General features: G+C 36.4%; 1 protein-coding gene and 1 pseudogene across 1 annotated transcript; both read right to left on the bottom strand.

Annotated features, from left to right (window-relative positions):
* Positions 1 to 1268: 1268 nt before the first annotated feature.
* Positions 1269 to 3580, bottom strand: LOC139890199 (G-type lectin S-receptor-like serine/threonine-protein kinase SD2-5; annotated as a pseudogene).
* A 5152-nt stretch (positions 3581 to 8732) lies between these two features.
* On the bottom strand, positions 8733 to 11371 carry LOC139890198 (G-type lectin S-receptor-like serine/threonine-protein kinase SD2-5). Its single transcript, XM_071873095.1, has one exon. The coding sequence runs from the start codon at positions 11369 to 11371 to the stop codon at positions 8837 to 8839; it is 2535 nt and encodes an 844-aa protein (XP_071729196.1). The 3' UTR covers positions 8733 to 8836.
* Positions 11372 to 21407: the final 10036 nt, after the last annotated feature.

The following is a 21407-nucleotide window of genomic DNA, read 5'->3' as shown; positions in this document are numbered from 1 at the left end:
ACAAAAATATACAATAACAGTAACGGAGAACAGATTAGAAACATATCTACGGTTTAATTGCAGAAAACGAAGAAAAATGAGGTCGATTTGATGAAATTAGGGCAGAAATGGCGAAACTGCCTTTCCCGCCAAAATCGCATCAGGGAGAGAGAAATTCATTTTTTTATTTTTAATATACTAAATATTACTGATAACAATAGTAGTTTTATAACTCCGATCAGTTAAACTCTTCCTGATTAAATATACATACTTAATATATATCAATGTGTAATTGTTGCAGCACAAGGCCCATTGGTTGTTAGTACATTATATTTTGCACACCAACCGTTTGATGAAATGTTTGTATGACAGTTTATGAATATGATACTTGACGAACTAGTTGAAGATTAAGCAGAAAACATTTAGTTGCTGTTTCAATCTTTGCAAGGATGATTTCTAGAAGTTTATATGATTATATCAATTGCAAAGATTATCAAGAACCAAAGGTTTTCTTGTTCATTATTCAAGTAACAATTGCACAGATGGAGTTGTTGCTGCTTTACAACCATTTCTTCAGATTAGGTCTTATGTGAATAGCCATCAACCTGGAATTTTTTGGCTTGACAGGATTTATCTCTACTTCCTTTATATTTCCAAAATTAATTTTGATAGATGCAACTCAAATTGGTGTAATGTTCCCAAAATACCCTCATATAAATACTAACATTAAAATTGTCTAAACTATCATTTAAGGCTATATTGGTACAATTATGTGGATCTATCAAAAATAGATTTGGAAATATCACTAGCCTTATCGTAACAGGATGGTCAACTAAGAAGTTTGTAAAACAAGTATATCCGCAGGTGGGAAATGCGGGATAGTCAAAAAATATGGTCAAAATGCAAAAAGATGCATCACTGATTGACGTGTCAGGGTACCGCATGTCCCAGTTGCGGGATCCCTTTAACCTAACCCTAAGAATAATGTGTCAAGCGCTTGATGGGTACTGCATGTCCCACTAGTGGGACCCTTTTCATATTTTTCCAAACCCTAAATCTTATAGGTAGATGATGATTAAAGCTGCTAGATTCGTTTTTTTTTTTGTCAGTTTTTTCGTAATTTTTTATATGTTCCGCTTCTACCAAATTTGAGACCCATAACATGGTAAAGTCTACATGAAGTGAAACAAGAACACTTAAAAAACAAACAACAGTTCAGTTGATCTAGTATGTAAGACATATTAAATTGGTACTCCGTAATACATAAAAGGCTTGCATAACTACACAAGAACCTCATGGTCATCTTGGTCCGGATAGAACCGAAGGAAACAATGGTGTTTCATCTTTCTCATCTTCAACTGTTGTTCTCTGCAGTCTTGGATCTGTTAAGTTGTAGTCCAAGTTTGACTCAACTTTCAGCATCCCTTCTAATACCTTAATAACAGTCGACATTGATGGCCTTTTTGAAATTCAGTTTGCAAACACCATGAAGCCAATTTCATCATCTCTGTAACCTCTTTACCGTGCACCTGCATATCTTCACTATGCTTGTCAACAATCTCTAACAACGTTTCTTGTTCCCAACATTTTTGAAATACACCGAGTAAGTGCCACCTTTCTTCCGTTTGAGATCTATCAAAATTCTTCCTCCCGCATAAGATCTCTAACAGAACCCAAAGCTATAAACGTCAACTTTTTCAGTGATGACCGAGCTCAACCATTCTGGAGCCATCTCATTGTAGTAATCACTTCAGTCTCATTTCTATCAATGAGCTTAGACAATCCAAAATCAGAAACTTTTGCATTGAAATCATTGTCGAGGAGTATGTTCTGAGGCTTAATATCAAGGTGGATAATTTTTTGCCTACAATCTTCGTGAAGATACGCTAAACCTTTTGCTACATCGAGAATGATTTTCTTTCTACATTCCCATTCGAGTACGTGCTCTCGATCTCCATGGTAGATCCATCGATCTAGTGATCCATTACTCATGAAATCATACACCAGAAATCGTTCTGAGTTACATGCAAAAAATCCTCTAAGTCTAACCAAATTCACATGGTGAATGCTTCCAATGGATTCAACCTCAGCCAAAAATGACTTGTTAACCTGCCCAAGTCCCTCAAGACATTTTACGGCAATTTTCGAACCATCTTCAAGGGTCCCTTTAAAAACTGATCCGGATCCTCCTTGACCAAGCTTTTTACTGAAATTCTCTGTTGCATTTTTGAGTTTTTCATATGAAAAACGTGTGGGCATTCCTGGTACTATTTCTATATACTCTTCTCCCAATTAATCATCCTTTTTTAGCTTGCTAATTCTAGCAGCTGCGATTCTCACAACTACTATCAGAGACAAAACACTTGCAGTGCCTAAAATGACTATTGTTGTTGCGTGACTTATTCCCTTTTGCATTTGGGATGTAGAGGAATGAGGTGCTCTTACTTTCTGGACCTTTACAAAAGCTGTAGAATTGTAGTTTAGATCGGGGTCGTCACTATTCATGGTAAAAAGATCAGATGGTAAATAACACTCTCCGTCTGAAGAATTCGAACGATACTGAAAAATAGCGGCTTTACACGAGCAATTCTCGAGACATGATTGTTTACAAGTCTCCATGTTCACATTTTCCATGTCTGCGATAAACGTGAAGTACTTTACATCAAGTTCAATAAAAACATGCTCTTGCATCGCATCACATGTAAGAGGAGTAATCTCAGAGCATCCAAGGTTCGGTTGTCGATCGTTCACAGGCCTAAAATATACTGTGCTGGGACAACTACATTGCTGATTAGTCGAGCAAAGGCCATTTCGCCCACATGCTAAAGGATAATCACATTCTCTATTTAAATATCTAAATAAATCAGCAACCTCAAACCACCCTCCTTGCCATTCAAATAATTTCAAATGCGAGTAAATATTGACATAAGTCGGGTAATCAAAAGACTTTAAGAGAATACATACCTTTTTGAGCCGTCCAATTAGTTGACGAAACGCTAGGTACCAACTGCTGTCCTTCAAATAGTCTTTGCCCCAGGACTAAAATATCAGTCGGGTAATCAAAAGATTGCCAAACGATAGATCGGTTAAAATCAAACAACACCAAATTACCATCATCAGTTATGTTCATACCAGCAACTGATTTTCCACTAGTGTTGGTAGTCCAAACCGTGCTTCCATCGGCATCTCGTAGGACTAATTCTCCCTTTGAAGTAAAATTGAGGGTTGCGCCATAACTAACCGGATTGTCTCGGTTGGCGGACCATACTACTTGAGGGAACCCTGTACCAAGTTCAACAACACCATCCCCTCTTTCCATCTCAATGATAAAGACTGCAAAGAAATACGAAGTGCAGTCTCCGTTGCAGTAGAAACCGCAAGCGAAACTTGGCCCGAATGTTCCTCTTAAGAGGATGACTAGGATGGTTGACCCATCATAGAAGTTAACAGAATTAGGATCAGAATCAATGTTAGTCCATGTAGTAGAAAGATTTGCAATAGGGTAATCAAAGGGCTGTGCAGTGACTGAGTAGTTATTTAAGTTTAATATAATAATAATTAAGGCAAAAATATAACGACAAATCATCCATGCTGCACTCATAACTAACAAAACACATAAGAACCTTTGAATTGATGAAGGTGCTTCATGACTTCAAATATAATACTCCGTATCAGATTTCAGATCTACTATTATTTTTTATATTAATATTATATATGTAACAACATACGGAGTAATAAGTTAAAATTATGTGAAAGCTGACTGAAGTAAGTTGAGGTTTTTTTGTTCTTGTTATATTTAATATTCATTAATTAATCGTTGTTCATATTCATTAAACCACGTGCTGAGTTTTCCAATATCATTTTCAAACATGCCCACTATACATTTCTTCTAGAACTTATTAAATATACGTAAGTTGATTGAAAAATTAGTAAGAGCAAAAGGTTCCATCTGTATTAATAACAATTCATTCGTTCCGGACCAGAAATCTGAACTCGTTCGTTCCGGCAATCTATTTTTACGGCGGCTTGTGGAGAAATCGGGTGAGTGGAAGCGGTGGCGATTGCGATGGCGGCAATGCTAGCCACTGATGGCGATGGTGGTGATTAATTTGAAAGGAGGAGTGTGGAGTGACAAATGGATCGGTGATAAGTGGATGAAGCTTGTGGAATAAATCGCCGGAATGCTCTAGAGAAAGAGCGGTGGTGGAGTGTGAAGAAAACATATTGTAGTAAATAAATATCTAAAGTTTAAAAAAAAAAAAAAATACATTTTAGTAATAAAAAATTCATGTGAACAGTAAAGGCCTGGTTTAAATTGATATAATTAAAAAATAACAAAATCATGTGATTTTGTAGGTTCTTGCCAATAGAGTGCAACAAGAAAAGGAAAGAGTTCAACCAGAAGCCCGGTGACAACCTCAATCAAGAGTATTGTCCATAAGCGATTACTTTTGATGAAAGCTGGGAAATGTGATAACGATGATCTTTTGGGAACTCTATTGAAGACCAACGACGATGAAATTAAACATGACAAGAATAGGAACTCCGGGCTAGAAATTGAAGAAATCATCGTAGTATATAAACTGTTCTGCCTTGGTGGATAATAGACTACACTAAATTTGTTGGTTTGGACTATGGTTCTACTGAGTCAGCACACACGGATTGGCAAACACGCGCTAGGGATGAAGTTTTACAAGTCTTCGGTGATAAACCACCGTATTATGAGGGACTCAGCCAACTGAAAATTGTGAGTCGGTCTTTCATTATATATATTTTTTGAACGGCGGTTAGGAGTACACACTGACAGGGGTCCGAACACGATGTCGGAACCCACTCGCCCAATCATTTTCTTGGACGAACTATTATAGTCTTAGGAGGAAACCCCTACGACGAATCCATACGGGCATGGCGTGAGGTAAAAACCCCTCAGTTGAGGCTCGAACGAACCTCCGAGGCCCATGAAATGGCTAGGTAACAACAAGGGAAATCTTACGAGTGGGAGTCGAACCCCTTACCACCCGTAAGGGAAGTAAGCTCCTTGTTGTTCGGTCTTTCATTACTTGGAACTTCACAAAATAGAATTTCACTAAAACGAATTAAGAACACATTTAATAGATAATATTCACATTACAGAAGCTATATATTTACAAGAATAATTTGAATTTGTTGTACAAGATAATTTGGTAGCTAGTTTTATCTATCTATTTAATCAATATACAAAAATTCAACTTGTTTGACCTGCTTATGCACTCGACTATATCCGTTAATAGTCTGGACCCATTTGACCCGTTTAGATAAGGATAAACCAAACTTACCCATTTGTAGGTAAATGGGTCTGAATAGTAGCATCTAATTATACTACTCTTCTTGTGTATCAGGTTAACATGATTTTCAGTGAAGTTCTTAGGCTATATCCACCGGGAATCCAATTAGGACGGATGGTACATAATTGAAGTTTTGTTGATACAGTAGAACGTCATAAGTTAATAATGTTGAGACTTGAATAGTTTATTAATTTAGCGAAATATTAATTATATCGATAAATTAATATTAATATATTTATTTAAAACATTAGCTTATATTTATGAGCAACTATCAAAATAATGCATCGGCATTCGAAATTACCATGTCCGTTCACTTTACCTATTTGGATAAAACATAAACACACGGACCTCTACCCGGACCACTGCTCGAATGGATGTGTTCTCGGTTACCGTCGATCGGGTTCGGGTTTCCGCCCGAACGTGTGTGTTACGTGCAAATGAGGAGGGTCGTTGAAATAAATGATCTACTGATGCCAAAAAATCGCCGTTCAAAAAAAAAAAAAAAAGACCTTCAAAATTCTCATGTACGCAGTGGCGGATCTAGGATTGGGAGTCACTGGTGTCACCGGTTAAACCCTAAAAAAAAAATTCTACTACATGGTTTTATTTCAGTGGTGTCACACAAAAAAATTTACACTATTCAGCGGTGTCACTAGTTAAAACCCCAAAAAAAATTCCACTACATCGCGTATTTCAGTAGTATCCCGTGCAACCACTCGGGATATAATAGATCCGCCCCTGCATGTACGTACATTCACACATTAATAAACTTGTCAAGTTCAATGTACATAGACCTAGATTGATCACTATAAAATGTCTAATGATGAATTTTAAAATCACATCTAGATCGATCACTATAGATTAATTTTTTACTAAAAAATTCTAAAATTTTGGAATATTTTAATAATTATTAATTTATAGTTTCGTTGGGACCAATATATTTACATTAGGATTTCAAAAAAATTATTATCTAATCATTTTATCGATTGGAGTCTATTTTTTTACTACTCTCAAGTTGAGACCGGACAAATTATTAATTTTATTGAGTTTATTGATTTACCGAGTATTAAATTATCAAGTATCTACTGTATATTTATTCATGAAATCATGTGCTGATTTTTATCCTATTCATCATCATATACATTTCTTTGATGCATACATTCATTGTCTCATTTTTCACACACTAACTTTTGTTATCACTTATATCTTTTACATTAATTACTTATATTTTTGAGTATTTGGTTTGAAACCGTGGAACCCGAAAACCAAATCGAAACCAAACCGGAAAAAAACTAAACCGAATTTGCAAAACGGTTTTCTGATCGAGTCAAACCGAAACCGAATTTAAATTCGGTTTTCGGTTCGGTTTTGAAAATTATGAATTCGATTTAACCGAAAATCGAATTCAAAACCGAATTCAAAATTTTTATATATTTAATTTGTATATTTAGGTTTTAATTTCATTATAATTTGGGATCCAATCAATAAAATATATTTTCACCCATATAAAGATTTGGTAGCTCACATTATAATTATGCTACTCAAATTATTATGTACTTCTTTTTAATAACAGAAGCAGTAAACGTCATACTTAAGCTGTAAATATTATTAAATCATCGAATCCTTGATAATTTAATAGTACGTCATTGTTTTAAATTATATATAACTAAGACATCAGTAACGTTAGAATTAAACTACCATCGTTCTCAGTTTTTTCATAATATTAGTTTTAACCAAAAACCGAACCGAAACCGAATTCGGTTTTCAGTTCGGTTCGGTTTTAACTTTGAATTTGGTTTTCGGTTCGGTTTCAGTTTTGCCCAAAAAAATTTAAAACCGAATACACCAAACCGAATAAACCGAACAAACCGAAAACCCAACCGATGAACACCTCTTTCATATTCGTTTTCTTAAGTTGATATCAAATTTATCAGCCCAATATGATCACCAACCGTAGGTGCATATATCATCTACGGAAATCGGAATACATTACAAACACGTCCACCGCCCAGACACACAATTTGCATCTTACTTCCATTATTGTTTATGAATCAAAATCGCATGTCTCGAAGTTCAAATTTTGATACCCTCCCTCAAACATTTGAGCACCAAAATCATTTCTGCCTTCAAAAAGTCCAAGTTTTTCATCTTTTCATGGTATTAAATATACTAAATATTACTGATAACAGTAGTACTTTATAACTCGGATCAGTCAAACTGTTCCGATCAAATAGACATATACTTTAAATATATCTTCCTTATTGAATGTGTAATTGTTGTAGCACAAGGCACTATGCAGTACTTTATGTTTTGCACACCAACCGTTTGATGAAATGTTTGTATGACAGTTTGTGAATAAGATACTTGATGAACAAGTTGAAGATTTAGCAGAAAACATTTAGTTGCACTTACAAACATGGAGTTGTTGCTGCTCTTACAGCCATTTCTTCAGAATAGGTCTTCTGCGTCTTATTCGAATCAAACTGAGCTAGATAAATTTGCAGCTATAGCTGATAGTTGGTAAGCTCAATTACTTTTGTTTATTGTAGGTAGTGTTGCAAACTGGGTAGTCTAGTTATCGCTATCGGTATTAATAAAATTAATTTGCATACATCGTGTTTAATATCTGAGATTTGCAAAGCAAGTGGGTAGTCTAATTATTGCTATCTATCGGTAGCCTAATTAACTCTGATGTACGCGGCTTATCTGGAACAGTCCGTGACCATTTCCACAAGCCTTCCTTGACCACCCCAAGATTTGAACCGCGACCTCCGTAAGGAGTTCAGGGCCCCAGAGGCCCGAAATTGACTTGCTTTGCCAAAAGCCTTTTTTTTTTTGTAGTACGAAGGTGGAATTTGCCAAAAATTGCCTTTGTATGGACACGATGGACCACTGGACTATCTTGGGATGTTTATGGACTTATGGTTGTGTATTACCTCTGTGATTTGTTTTTTAACGTTGAAGGAACTTAGCCAGCTAGTTCTGCTGAAGAAATTGAAAGACACTTTGAATGGGATGAATCAAAATTCATAATGGTACTCTAATTATCTTAAAAAGTTTTTATGTGAAATTTAAGTCATTTTATTTGGCACAAGCCTCCTTATGATTCTTTTTGTAACTCTCTTATATTATAAATGAAACCGTATGTTGTGTTTTGATTAGCTAATTAAATGTAATGTTTTCAAATACCTCATGAAGAACCTATCTAACTTGCACAGACGAACTAGTGTGTGTGTGTGTGTGCAAGTGCGCGCGTGCGTGTATCTTGTGGCCTGTGCATGCTGAGTTACAAGTTATAAAGGAATGTTTGGATAATCATTAAACCCTTCCAAAGGTTGAAAACAAGGTGCTGTAATATTTATTTTTCATTCAGATCATTATCATGTAAGTATATCAATTTGTGCAGGGCAAAGTTTACATGAAGTGGAACAAGAACACATAAATAATTAACAGTTTAGTTGATCTCGATAACAAATATTAAAACGGTAACAAAGTTCATCAAAGGCTTCAATAACTACACAAGAACCTCATGGTCATCTAGGCCCAGATATAAGAGAAGGAAACAATTGTATTTCATCTTTCTCATCTTCAACTGTTGTTCTTTGCACTCTTGGATCTGTAAAGTTGTAGTCCAAGTTCGACTCATCTTTCAACATCCCTTCTAGTACCTTAACAACCATTGACATTGATGGCCTTTTCGTAAAATCAGTTTGCAAACACCACGAAGCCACTTTCATCATCTCCGTCACCTCTGTACTGTGCACCTTCATATCTTCACTCTGCCCGTCAACAATCTCTAACAACGTCTCTTGTTCCCAACATTTTTTAAACACACCGAGTAAGTGCCAACTTTCTTCCGGCTGTGATCTGTCAAAATTCTTCCTCCCGCATAAAATCTCTAACAGAACGATCCCAAAGCTATAAACATCAACTTTTTCAGTGATAACTGAGCTCAGCCACTCTGGAGCCAGATAACCGGGGGTACCTCTCATTGTAGTCATCACTTCGGTCTCGTTTCTATCAATGAGCTTTGACAACCCGAAATCTGAAACTTTTGCGTTGAAATCTTGGTCGAGTAGTATGTTTTGAGGTTTAATATCAAGATGGATAATTTTTTGTCTACAATCTTCGTGAAGATACGCTAAACCTTTTGCTACGTCAAGAATGATTTTCTTTCTACAATCCCATTCGAGTACGTGCTCTCGATCTTCATAGTAGATCCATCTATCTAATGAACCATTGCTCATGAACTCATACACGAGAAATCGTTCTGATTTGCATGCACAAAATCCTCGAAGTCTAACCAAATTCACATGGTGAATGCTTCCAATGGATTCAACCTCAGCCAAAAATGACTTGTTAACCTGCCCAACACCCTCAAGACATTTTACGGCAATTTTTGAACCATCTTCAAGTGTCCCTTCAAAAACCGATCCAAACCCTCCTTGACCGAGCTTTTTACTGAAATTCTCGGTTGCAGTTTTCAACTCTGCATACGAAAACCGCGTGGGCATTCCTGGAACCATTTCTATATACTCTTCCTCCATTTTAGCATTTCTTCTTCGCTTGCGAATTCTAGCTACTATAATCCCTACTATAACTACCAAAAACGATAAACTTCCAACGATGGAAATGACTATTGTTCTAACCTGAATTTTTCCCTTTCGTATTTTGGATGTAGAGGGTCTTACATTCTGGACCTTTACAAAAGCCAAAGCATTGTAGTGAATTACATTCGGGTCAGCATTCTGCATGGTAAAAAGATCATTCGGTAAATAACAATCTCCCTCTGAAGAATTCAAAACATACTGAAACATGGCAGCTTTACACGAGCAATCGTTGAGACATGCCTGCTTACAAGTCTCCGTATTCACATTTAGCATGTCTGCGATAAACGTGAAATACGAAACATTCTCAAGTTCAATAAAAACACGCTCTTGTGTCGCATCACACGTAAGTGGAGTAATCTCATAGCATCCAAGGTTCGGTTGTCGATCGTTCACAGCCCTGAAATAGTCTATTTTGGGAGAACTTGTTGATACAGGACAACTACATTGCTTATTAATCGCGCAAAGCCCATTTCGCCCACAAGCTAATGGATAACTGCATTCTTCAAGAGACTGGCTGAATAAATCAGCAATCTCTAACCATGCTCCATGCCATTCAAATACTCTCAAATGCCCGTCTGGCATAAGTTTCATATACTGAGCCGACGATGCAGGAGGTATTGTAATCACATTATCTGGATTACTCGGCTCAGCAAAATTAATAAATAACGACAAACTCCCATTTAATAACCTTACGTAACTCTTTTCTATAATTGTGATTGAATCTGGTACCACGTAATTATAATAGACTTGAGGTGGGTTTGATTCAATATAACCAAACAAACCTGTTTTAGTAATGACTTTAAGAGAATACAAACCTTTTTGAGCCGTCCAATTAGTTGACGAAACGCTAGGTACCAACTGTTGACCTTGAAAAAGTCTTTGCTCCGGGACCAAACTATCGGTTGGGTAATCAAAAGATTGCCAAACGAAAGATCGATTAACATCAAACAACACCAAATTACCATCATCAGTTAAGTTCATACCAGCAACTGATTTTCCTGCAGTGTTGGTACTCCAAACTGTACTTCCATCAACATCTCGTAGGACTAAATCTCCCGTTGAAGTAAAATTCAGCGTTGCACCATAACTAACTGGATTATTTCGATTAGCAGACCATACTACTTGAGGGAACCCTATAGCAGGTTGAACAATACTTCCCCCACTATTGGTCTGAACGATAAAGACTGCAAAGAGATACGCCGTGCAGTCCCCATTGCAATAGAAACCGCAAGCGAATCGTGGCCCGAATGTTCCTCTTAAGAGAATGACTCGGACCGTTGACAAATCACTGAAGTTAACAGAATGAGGTGCAGTTTCAATGTTGGTCCATGTAGTAGAAAGGTTTGCAATTGGGTAATCAAAGGGTTGTGCAGTGACTGAGTAGTACTTTAAGATTAAGATGTTTAAGATGATAATTAAGGCAAAATTATAACATGAAATCATCCATGGTGCACACATAACTAATAAAACACATAAGAACCTTTGAAATGAAGAAGATTCGTGATTTTAAATATATATCAGATCTACAAATATAAGTCATGTTAAAGTTGACTAATGTGAGTTGTACTTTTCTTCTTGTGTATTTATTCATTCGTTCATAAAACCGTGTGCTTGAGCTTACCCAACATCATATTTAAACCTGCCCATTATACATTTCTTCTAAACCCGTATAAAAAATATCCATAAGTTGCATGACCAATTAATAAAGAGCAAAAGGTGCCAACTTTATATTATACGTGTTAAGATTTAATACTATATAACTACCTTTAATGACCTGGGGTTGTAATTGAATATTGTATTGTATATTGTATATAAGAATAATAAGAGGGAGTAAGGAGTATACTGAAAATTGAATTCGGTACATCTGCTTACATTCATCGGTGCATATGTACTACTTAATTTACTGTACAAACAATGTACATATTTATTACTTTTGTGGTTGAAGCAGATGGCTAACATATTTATTACTTTTGTGGTTGAAGCAGATGGCTATAAAAATTGATCAGACACTTGACTTTTGAGGATATGTATCTTAGCACATATCTTGACTTTGCACATGTTATAACACTCCCCCTTGAATGACAATTTTTATTTAGAGAGCAACTAGTACTGTCTCGTTAAAAACCTTGTTAAAGAAAACACAGTGGAAAAAACTTTAGCTAAGGGAAAAGGAGTGCACCATATAGTTGACTCCCCCTCAAGTAGACATCGTTGAGCTGTTGCATCTTTTGAGCATCCCTCATCCCAATATTGTTAATGTGTTTTCTGAAAATAGCAGTGGGAAGTGTTTTGGTTAAAAGATCGGCGATTGTTGCTAGATTGAACATATATCGTATCAATCTGGTTGTCCTTAATGAGATTTTGAGTATATGAGAAGAATCTAGGAGGTATATGTTGATGTGTAAAATCGTGTCTATAATTTTATAATGGAAACACCGGTTAAAAGATTACTACACACTAACGGGCAGTGTATCCGATCGTGCAATAGTTTAAAGTTGGTAAATCCGAAATCGTTCCACGGACAGTTTAAAATGAGAATTAAGATTGCAACTAATGAAATAAACTAAGTTAATCTATGAAAATTCAAAGTACGAGATAATGGTTTTTGTGGCTATTTAATGATTAGCTAAATCAAGATTTGATTTTAAAACAGAAAAGAACAATATTTTTGGTATTTTAAGATTTAAGCTTTAAAGAAAACGAATAAAAATAAGAAAGTTTTAATCAATAAAAGAACAAATGTTTGTCTAGACCTTTTACACCTAATATTGGATGCATTAAGATTAAGCCCCAGTTATAATCTAACATATGTGAATTACCTAGTCGGTTCACCTGAAATTCCCCAGCGCAAATACTTCAATTAGAATTACACGACACGGAATTTCCCGTAGCCTAAGACCTCCTAATTGTGACCAAATATCTCAACTGAGATGAAGACTCGAATTGCAATCACACCAACTCTCGTTGTGTATGATTCACCCATATTTCGTCTAGCCTTTTGAATTCAATTTACTCGCGTCTCCGAGTAAGCAAAAGCAAACAACCAATTAAGACAAACCAATTGCAAATTAATATATTAAATTATTGAACTCTCGTCCTATCAAACAAATACACAACCAATTGAATCGAAAAAGTCTAGCTTCAATAAGAATCGTTCTTTAATTCAAACTTCAAATCTTCATAAATTAAAATAATAACTGATAAATAGCATCCAACACATAGGTTTATAAGTCTAGACAAACATTAAATAACTAGCCAATAATCATGGCAACAATAGAAATTAAACTAATAAATAATAAAGAAAACATTGTTTGATAATTAAGAATCAACCTAACACGATGAATCTTGGTGAGTGCTTGGATTGATCCTCGAAAACAGAATGATTGGAGCGTTAGAGTGACCTTGGAATTCCCCAAAAGTGACTGAAAATCGCCCCTTGTGCTCCCAAATTCGGCTACCAAAAAAGAAACCCTTGGAATAAAAAATTGCACCTTATTTATAGCAACAGAAATCTGGCCGACCTGAATTGCGCGGTGCGCACTTGTGAATAAAAAATGCTGTTCAAAATTTAACGTTGACTGATGTGTTTTGAAGCTCTAATGCGCGGTGTGCAGTTGTGTGCGCGGCGCGCAACTCTGAACTCATCAATTCTCCTTCGTTTTTACATATAACTCGACTTGATCACGAACCAATTCACCCGAATACATAGAAACTGCTGTAAACTCGCCATAAACTCCATAAATCAATCAAATAATACTTCTAGGCTCTCAAATCATAATCTTTATAATAATCGCATATAATAACCAAAACCATATCCAAATGGACATAAACTGAGGGATATTGCCAAGATAAATATATGAGAAATGTGCAATATCAAATCACCCCACACTAGAGACTTGCTTGTCCTCAAGCAAATTCGACTCGAAAATAATCTTCTACTAAATGATAACGTCTTCATAAGTGTAAGTAGAACCACCGAACATGAACCAAATGAGCAACTAGCGTGGGTACGGTTTTAATAGAACAAATTAACCATGTGACTTCCACTTGTAATCCCAAATTATCTAACATCCCCAAATAAAGAATCGGCACAAAATAATAACTCGAACAAAGGGCCAAATATGTAATCCAAATAATTGTAGAGAATCTCGAACCTGATAATGTCTTCAAATATATGAAACGTGGATACAAGTGGAAGCCATGAGACGAAAAAGTGAAACTCTCGAACCAAAGAACCATACGAACCATACGGGCTACCCCGCTCTTGGTCAAGCTAATGCCTCCCACGGTACCTAACATCGCTAGATGTCGGTAAGAAAATAATGTGCTTAGGAGGATACACATTACGTCCAAATATCATCGATAATCATGAGGTGATCATCTAATCCGTTATGTCAATCATAAAGATTGAGGTTTATCAGACTTAAAAGCTGATTAATCTTTAAGGAGATTATCCTTCCGGGGATCTGATAAATCACTGACATTTTGTGTATACATGGTGCCCCCCGTTTTACGAGACAGATCTCCCTCATTGAGATAAGTCTGACCACTAGCTCCCTGTTTGATGTTGAGGCCTAGTGGATTTCCAGCCGATGTTAGAGAAGACTTTTCAAGACTGTTCATCAACCTACAGCTGGTCTGGACTACTACTCATGACATAAGTCATCAAGTGTGTCGGTCGGGAGACTTGACTGCCTTGAGGATGGAATAGATACATCCTATGGTCATAAAAAGTGGTCGGACGCAACATTATCCTTGTTAGGAGAAACAATGAGGATCGCCTTATTAAATTTTTCGATCAAGCGCATGGTTCGGTTTCGACCACACGATTTAATCACCGCTCTTACGGTTAACACCCGTTTTGGTACAGGTGACCTACGATTGAATTCTGAAGAACTTGTAGGATTTCACATTCAATGGTAATGAACGTGTTTGGAAGTTCAAGACTTCCTCTTCCCACAGTACCTTTATATCGTGATATGATATTGGTATGAAATGGTATAGTTTAGGAAGTCTGCTATACCAAGTAGAACGAACACTCGGAAGACTTTACTTCCTTAATAGGATGGAAACGATACATCCTAAGGTATTGGAAAGTGTTACCCACAGTTTCCCTTGGTTTTAGGGAAACGACACGGAGCAAGTGTAATTTCTGAGCCAACTAGACCCGGCTTCAGTCTAGGGCGGAAAGAACACAGGAAACGACATTTTGCACATTTTGTAACCGTCAATTCGTAGGTAACAACTTGCCAATATGTATAGCAAAAGGGTTTTGGCCGAATTTTCAACTATTTTTCTCTTTTTTTTTAAAACTAACTTTTCTATTTTTTTTATTTTACCCCTAATTTTTCAATTTTTTTTTACGACCAAAACTCGTGAAACGTTAAGTCTTTTTATATCAAAACTAATATGACGATGACTCATTTAACAACCAACCCGAGAGATTTTACATCCCCCACCCCACACTTGAGATCAAGTAATGTCCCCATCACTTGAGATCAAAAATAGATTAATATCGAAAGGGTAATGTGAGAAAGAAAATGTAAAAACTTATCGAGTTTAACCACTGATCGCGGAATGCCAGTACATATGGCGCTGAACTGACTGCCAGCATAAGAACATCGTCCATTCCCGATCATCACACCAATATCATCAATCATGTAGTTTTGCTGAACTTAATGCCAGACTTGAAAATTCGTTTCACCAACCAACCTAATAAAAAGAAAAGCAAAAGAACTACATAAACGGGATAAGGTGGCACCACCCGGTAACCGAAACGCCTTATCCCCTAATAAGTCTCACAGTACATAATCCAAGCAAATAAATATCTTAGTACAGAACCAAATAAAAATGTCTAAAAACAAGATACAATATGATCAACAGGCACGCAGGCCCTCATTCTTGATAGTCATCAAACGGCCATCCTAAAGTTCCCAAATCGTGCCTGTTCGGACGCCCGTTCGGGTACCCCTGTTGGAACCTCAACTGCGCGTCCCTCATGGCCGCTCTCTCATTATACCGCAGTGGATGCTCGGGACAGTTCTGGTCATAGTAATAAGCTGACTCTTGACTAGCAGTAGCATAATACTGGTCTGGATTAGAATAGTATAAACGCGAATTATGGCATCCCCAATCAACACCATATGCAATCATCCCAGTATCATAATAATTAGCTCTTGCGAGATCCTCCTGTCGCTGCTGACTCTGCCACATCCGATCATTATGTCGACTTGTGACGACCCGGAAATTTCCGACCAAATTTAAACTTTAATCTTTATATTATTCAGACACGATAAGCAAATTTTGTTAAGTTAAATCTCAAGAATTTTAAACTGTGTTCATACATTCATTATAACCTCGACCAAATTCCGACGATTCACGAACCGTTATATATAAATAGATATGTATATGTATATATATATATTATAACTTGAGAATATTAATAAAGTATTAAACGTATAATACTTTACACGAACGTATTTGTTTCAATATGATTTTCGACGAAAAAAAAATATATTAAATGATTGAATTATCAGAAACATTGAATTATGATTACAAGTCTCTGTTGAGAGGTCCACTATGATTTGAGAAAATCTATTCCTCTTAACGATATTCAGAATAATTTGTAAAGCTATTTATAAATAAAAACAAAAAGTGTCATTTATGAAAGTTAGACAAAAGTTAGTGGAGAATTGGTTTCCATAATATTCTATTAATCTATTTTCAAACGTACAAAGACGTTTTCAGTTTAAAAAGAACTTTATTATTAAAACGTATATAACTTTTATAAATATCTAGAATCACTTTTGACAACTCATTACTTAACCAGTATAATAAATATAACGATATTTATATTTTATTTCATTAAATATATATAACGATTTAAATTAATATTATATATATTTATACGCGTATTATACATACATAGTTTTTTTATACTTTTACTATACTTTAACTTTACCTTTACTTTACTTTTACTTTACTTTAACTTTAATAATTCATACTTTAATAATTCACTTTAATAATTCATACTTTAATAATTCACTTTAATAATTCATACTTTAATAATTCACTTTAATAATTCATACTTTAATAATTCACTTTAATAATTCATACTTTAATAATTCACTTTAATAATTCATACTTTAATAATTCACTTTTATAATTCAAAAATCTATTATAAATAGAATTCAATAGGTTTCATTATTTCATAGAAACTTGAAAATATATTTCTCTAAACTCTCTCAATTGATATATATATATATATATATATATATATATATATATATATATATATATATATATATATATATATATATATATATATATATATATATATATATATATATATATATATATATATATATTGTTGAGTCCCCAAAATAATTAAGGATTTAATTATGACAAAACAATATTTATTTGCACTAAAGTGTTATGTGCAGCCAGCACAAGTTTGTTTATGTATAGTCAGCTAATATAGCTGTGTCGAGTGTTTAGTATGCTGCCTAGTCTATCAGCACAAGGTAGAAATGTATTCTTCGAATCAGCACAGGATGTGCACCCAGCAAATCAAGAATATCAAGTGACTCAGCATATGAAGGACCAGTAAGTCTGGATATCAGCATACAACACAAGACAGCCATGCTCCATTACAAGCATGATAAGTTTCCCTGAGTGGTCTACATCAAATGTACTATTCAACAGAAGTCGAAGACAAAGTTGAACAGAGAAGGACACGCGTCGGCGGCTGACAAGTGACCTTACAAGACCGCATGGGAATGCAGAAGTTTAACTTATGTGCAGACATAAGTTATCCGTTGTCAACACCTAGGGAACACAACATTCTATTTGTTTAATCAAATAGTGGTGCCAAACCAAATTGGGGTGTTCCTGCAAATAGCTACTAAAGAGGAAAGAAAGGGAGCACGCCTCCTTACACAATTGTCCCCTCAAGTACAGACATCCTATGTACCAGTGGACAATAGATCAATTACACGGTTAATAGAACTACTATATATATTGTTGTATCCACTATTGTAAAAACTAGTGGTGTGGGTTTATCTGTTAGAGTCCAAACCGTGTAATAGCTTTAGTTTATCTCTTAGCTATAATCTAGGTAATCTGTATCAACCAACTATCATTTCCGCCAAGGATAGTTGTGATTCTTTCTGATTTAATCAATAAAGAATAACCGTTGAAAATTACCTGTGACTCTATCTTATTTACTACAGAATACTAAACGTGTTTAACTGACTAGTTAATTAAGAAACGAATTGTATTCACCCCCCTCTACAATACTCCTGTTGTTATTAAGGGACCAACAACTGGTATCAGAGCTTCAGTCTTGATAATTAATATCTTGGATCTGAATTCTCTTATGGCTTCGTATTCAAACTCAGCTTACCTTGAGAATGGCTCGTCTAACAGACCACCTAAGTTTGATGAAGATGAGTATGAAACCTGGAAGGCAAGGTTCATGCTCCATCTTGAGTCTGTGGATCCACTCATGCCTGGAATTGCCAAAGATGGCCCTTTTGTTCCCACTGAGACAGTTGGTAGTGCACCAGCAACAGCTGACACTCCTGCCATCCCTGGCAGAGAGGTTATTCTCACTCCCTCTAGATGGGATGATGAGGATAAACGTCGAGTTGGTCTTGACCCTAAAATCAGAACCCTGTTAGCCATAACTTTGCCTAACCCACTGTTTAAACTGATCAAGGGAAAAGAAAATGCTAAGCTTATGCTTGACTACCTAGATGTCACCTATGAGGGTATGGGAGAAGTTAGGCAGAACAGGATGATTGCTCTTAAAAGAGAATATGAAATGTTCTTTGCCTATAAGAATGAAACCCTTAAGCAAACCTTCATTAGGTTTAACTCTTTGATAGCAGACCTGTTCACTTTAAATGTGACCTACACTGAATTTGAACAAGTGAACAAATTCATTGATGCACTGCCATGTAAATGGAGACCTGTTACTGACCCATTAAGAACCACACAGACCCTAAAGAACTTTAACCTGTCTTCTCTCTACAGTTCCCTTTGGAATCATGAGAAGGCAGAAGCCAAGTTTGAACTTAACATGAAAGAAAACTTTAGGTCTGCCCCCACCACTTCAAAATCATCTAAAAATGATGATACTGCTCTTATTGCTGCTGCTAAATGGAAGAAAGCTCAAAAAGCTTTACTGGTTCAAAAGTTACTGGCAGAACAAGAGTCAGCTGATAGTGTTGAGGAAAGTGGTACTGGGTCTGAAGAAAGCAGTACTGATGAAAGTGATGTAGAAGGGTTTGCTGAAGGTATGGCTCTGCTGGATAGGCAGTTCAAAAGGTTCAATCGTAGTAGAACCAGCAAGTCATACAAAGGGAGCAAAAAGCCAAGTGCTAGGTACAACAGCAAGTCAGTCAAGGGTCCTAAATCTGAGTGCTTTAATTGTGGGAAGGTTGGACATTTTGCTGCTGAATGCATGTCCAAGAAACCTTCCACGTCACATGCTAACTCTTTCTCAAAAGCTGATAAGTACAAAAACAAGTACAAAGATATGAAAGCTCAGATGAAGGAAAGTGCAAAGACTGACAAGAAGGGTAAACAGCCAGAAAAGGTTCTAGTTGCTGAACATCATGACTGGGATGAAGCCAGCACGTCTTCATCTTCTGATAGTGATACTGATGATGATGGTGCTGGTTACGCTACTGGTAAAAAGCTGTGTTTGATGGCCAAAGAGGTCGAGGAGTCTGATGAGGATGATGGTGGTAGTACGTTTTTGGCTGATATGAGGGAAGCTGATCAAAACAGAGATTCTCCTCAATGGAAAACTGAAATGATGTATAAGGTTGATAATTTTCGAACTTATACTGATGATGAAAAAGCTGAAATGTTTGACTACCTAAGAATTGACTTATGCAGAAGCTGCAAACGTGAAGAGAGTTTGAAATCTAGTAACAAATCTTTAAATGAAAAACTCAAAGGCAAAAATGATGAAATTAAGATCTTAAAAGATACAATTTCCAAACTTGAAAAACAAAACTTTGCTTTAGAAACTCTTCACGTTGAGGCAGCAGAAGTCAAGACCCAGCTGGACAATCTCAAAAGAGTTGTTGCTTCATGGTGCACATCTGCTCAACGCACAGCTAAATGTGTTAACGAGCAGGTGCCTGCCCAAGTTCAATCCTTCTTTGCTGGTGACTATGCTGCTGCTGCTGCTATTGCAGAAGTTACTTTCATGGACCCGATTCTTGAAACTGATCCTGAAGCTGTCTTGCCAAATACTTTTGCCAAGATAGTTGAAGGTAAAAAGGTTGTGACAAACAAATTTGTTAGACCTACTGTGTCCCCACCACCTGCCATGAAAGAAATTTTGGAGGATGAAGTTAGAGCAAGAGAAGCCAGTAACTCAATTGATGAGACTACTGACCCCTCAAGCATCTACTACATGACTCCGAAAGAAAGACGTATTAAAAGGGAAATCACTGAAAACAATTTGAGAAAAGTTAAACCAACTGATTCCCCTTCGTGTTCGAGTTCTACCAGTGCTAAGCCAGCTGATGACCAATCTACTGGTCACCCAGTAGCTGCAGACAAGCCAGTGAAACGAAATACTGGCAAATCTAAGGCAGCAGTTAAGATACCTACTGGTTCATCAGCATCAGAAGACAAGCCAGCAACTTCCCACGCTAACTTGTCAAATGATAAAGGAAAGACATTTCGCCATGGTCATGGTACTGGTTCCAAAAGGAAAGCTGCCCATAAGGGAAAAGCAAAAATTGACTCGACTGATGAGCTGTCTATCACTGAGATAATGACAGTCAAGCTTGACCAGCTAATTGAGGTAGTAACCAAAAGTCGACCCGATCTTACTGCCCCTATTAGATCTGTGCATGACCAGCTACAAAAGCCAAAAGTGAGAAAATGCTACAAATGTGGCAGCAAAGCTCACTTGGCTAACCAGTGTACTCAAACCCAAACCCCATCTGCTGCTTCTTCTAGCAAGCCAGTAGAAAAGAAGAAGTCATCAAAGGTGACTCCTTCAGAACCCATCCTTGGATGGGTTCCCAAAAAGAACTAATCTCTAAGCTATTGTGCAGGGCATTCAAAACAAGCAAATCTGGTATCTCGATAGTGGTTGTTCGAGACATATGACCGGAAGTAAGTCCCTGCTGATGGACTATCAGGAAAAGGATGGTCCAGTTGTTTTGTATGGAGATAATTCGTTGGGTTACACAAAGGGTTTTGGTACTTTGACAAATGGGAATGTCACGTTCTCAAATGTTGCATATGTAGTTGGGCTTAAACATAACTTACTCAGCATAAGCCAACTGACAAGCAAGAATAAGATAGTCCAATTCAGAAAGAAAATTGGTACTATTTTTGATAAGACAGGGAAGCCACTGCTGACTGCAAAACGTCATGAAAACATGTATCAAATTGACATGAACACAGCAGTCACAACAACTGATACTTGTTTCTATTCGAAGGCAGCAGACAACCTAAAGTG

The sequence above is a fragment of the Rutidosis leptorrhynchoides genome, chromosome 2, assembly GCF_046630445.1.
Source record: "Rutidosis leptorrhynchoides isolate AG116_Rl617_1_P2 chromosome 2, CSIRO_AGI_Rlap_v1, whole genome shotgun sequence".
NCBI lineage: Eukaryota > Viridiplantae > Streptophyta > Magnoliopsida > Asterales > Asteraceae > Rutidosis > Rutidosis leptorrhynchoides.
Note: the sequence above shows the minus strand (reverse complement) of the source record. Positions and strands in the feature narration are given on the sequence as shown.

Coding starts and splice junctions, on each gene's coding strand:
- LOC139890198 (XM_071873095.1), bottom strand. CDS start 11,371: ATGTGTGCACCATGGATGATTTCATGTTATAATTTTGCCTTAATTATC.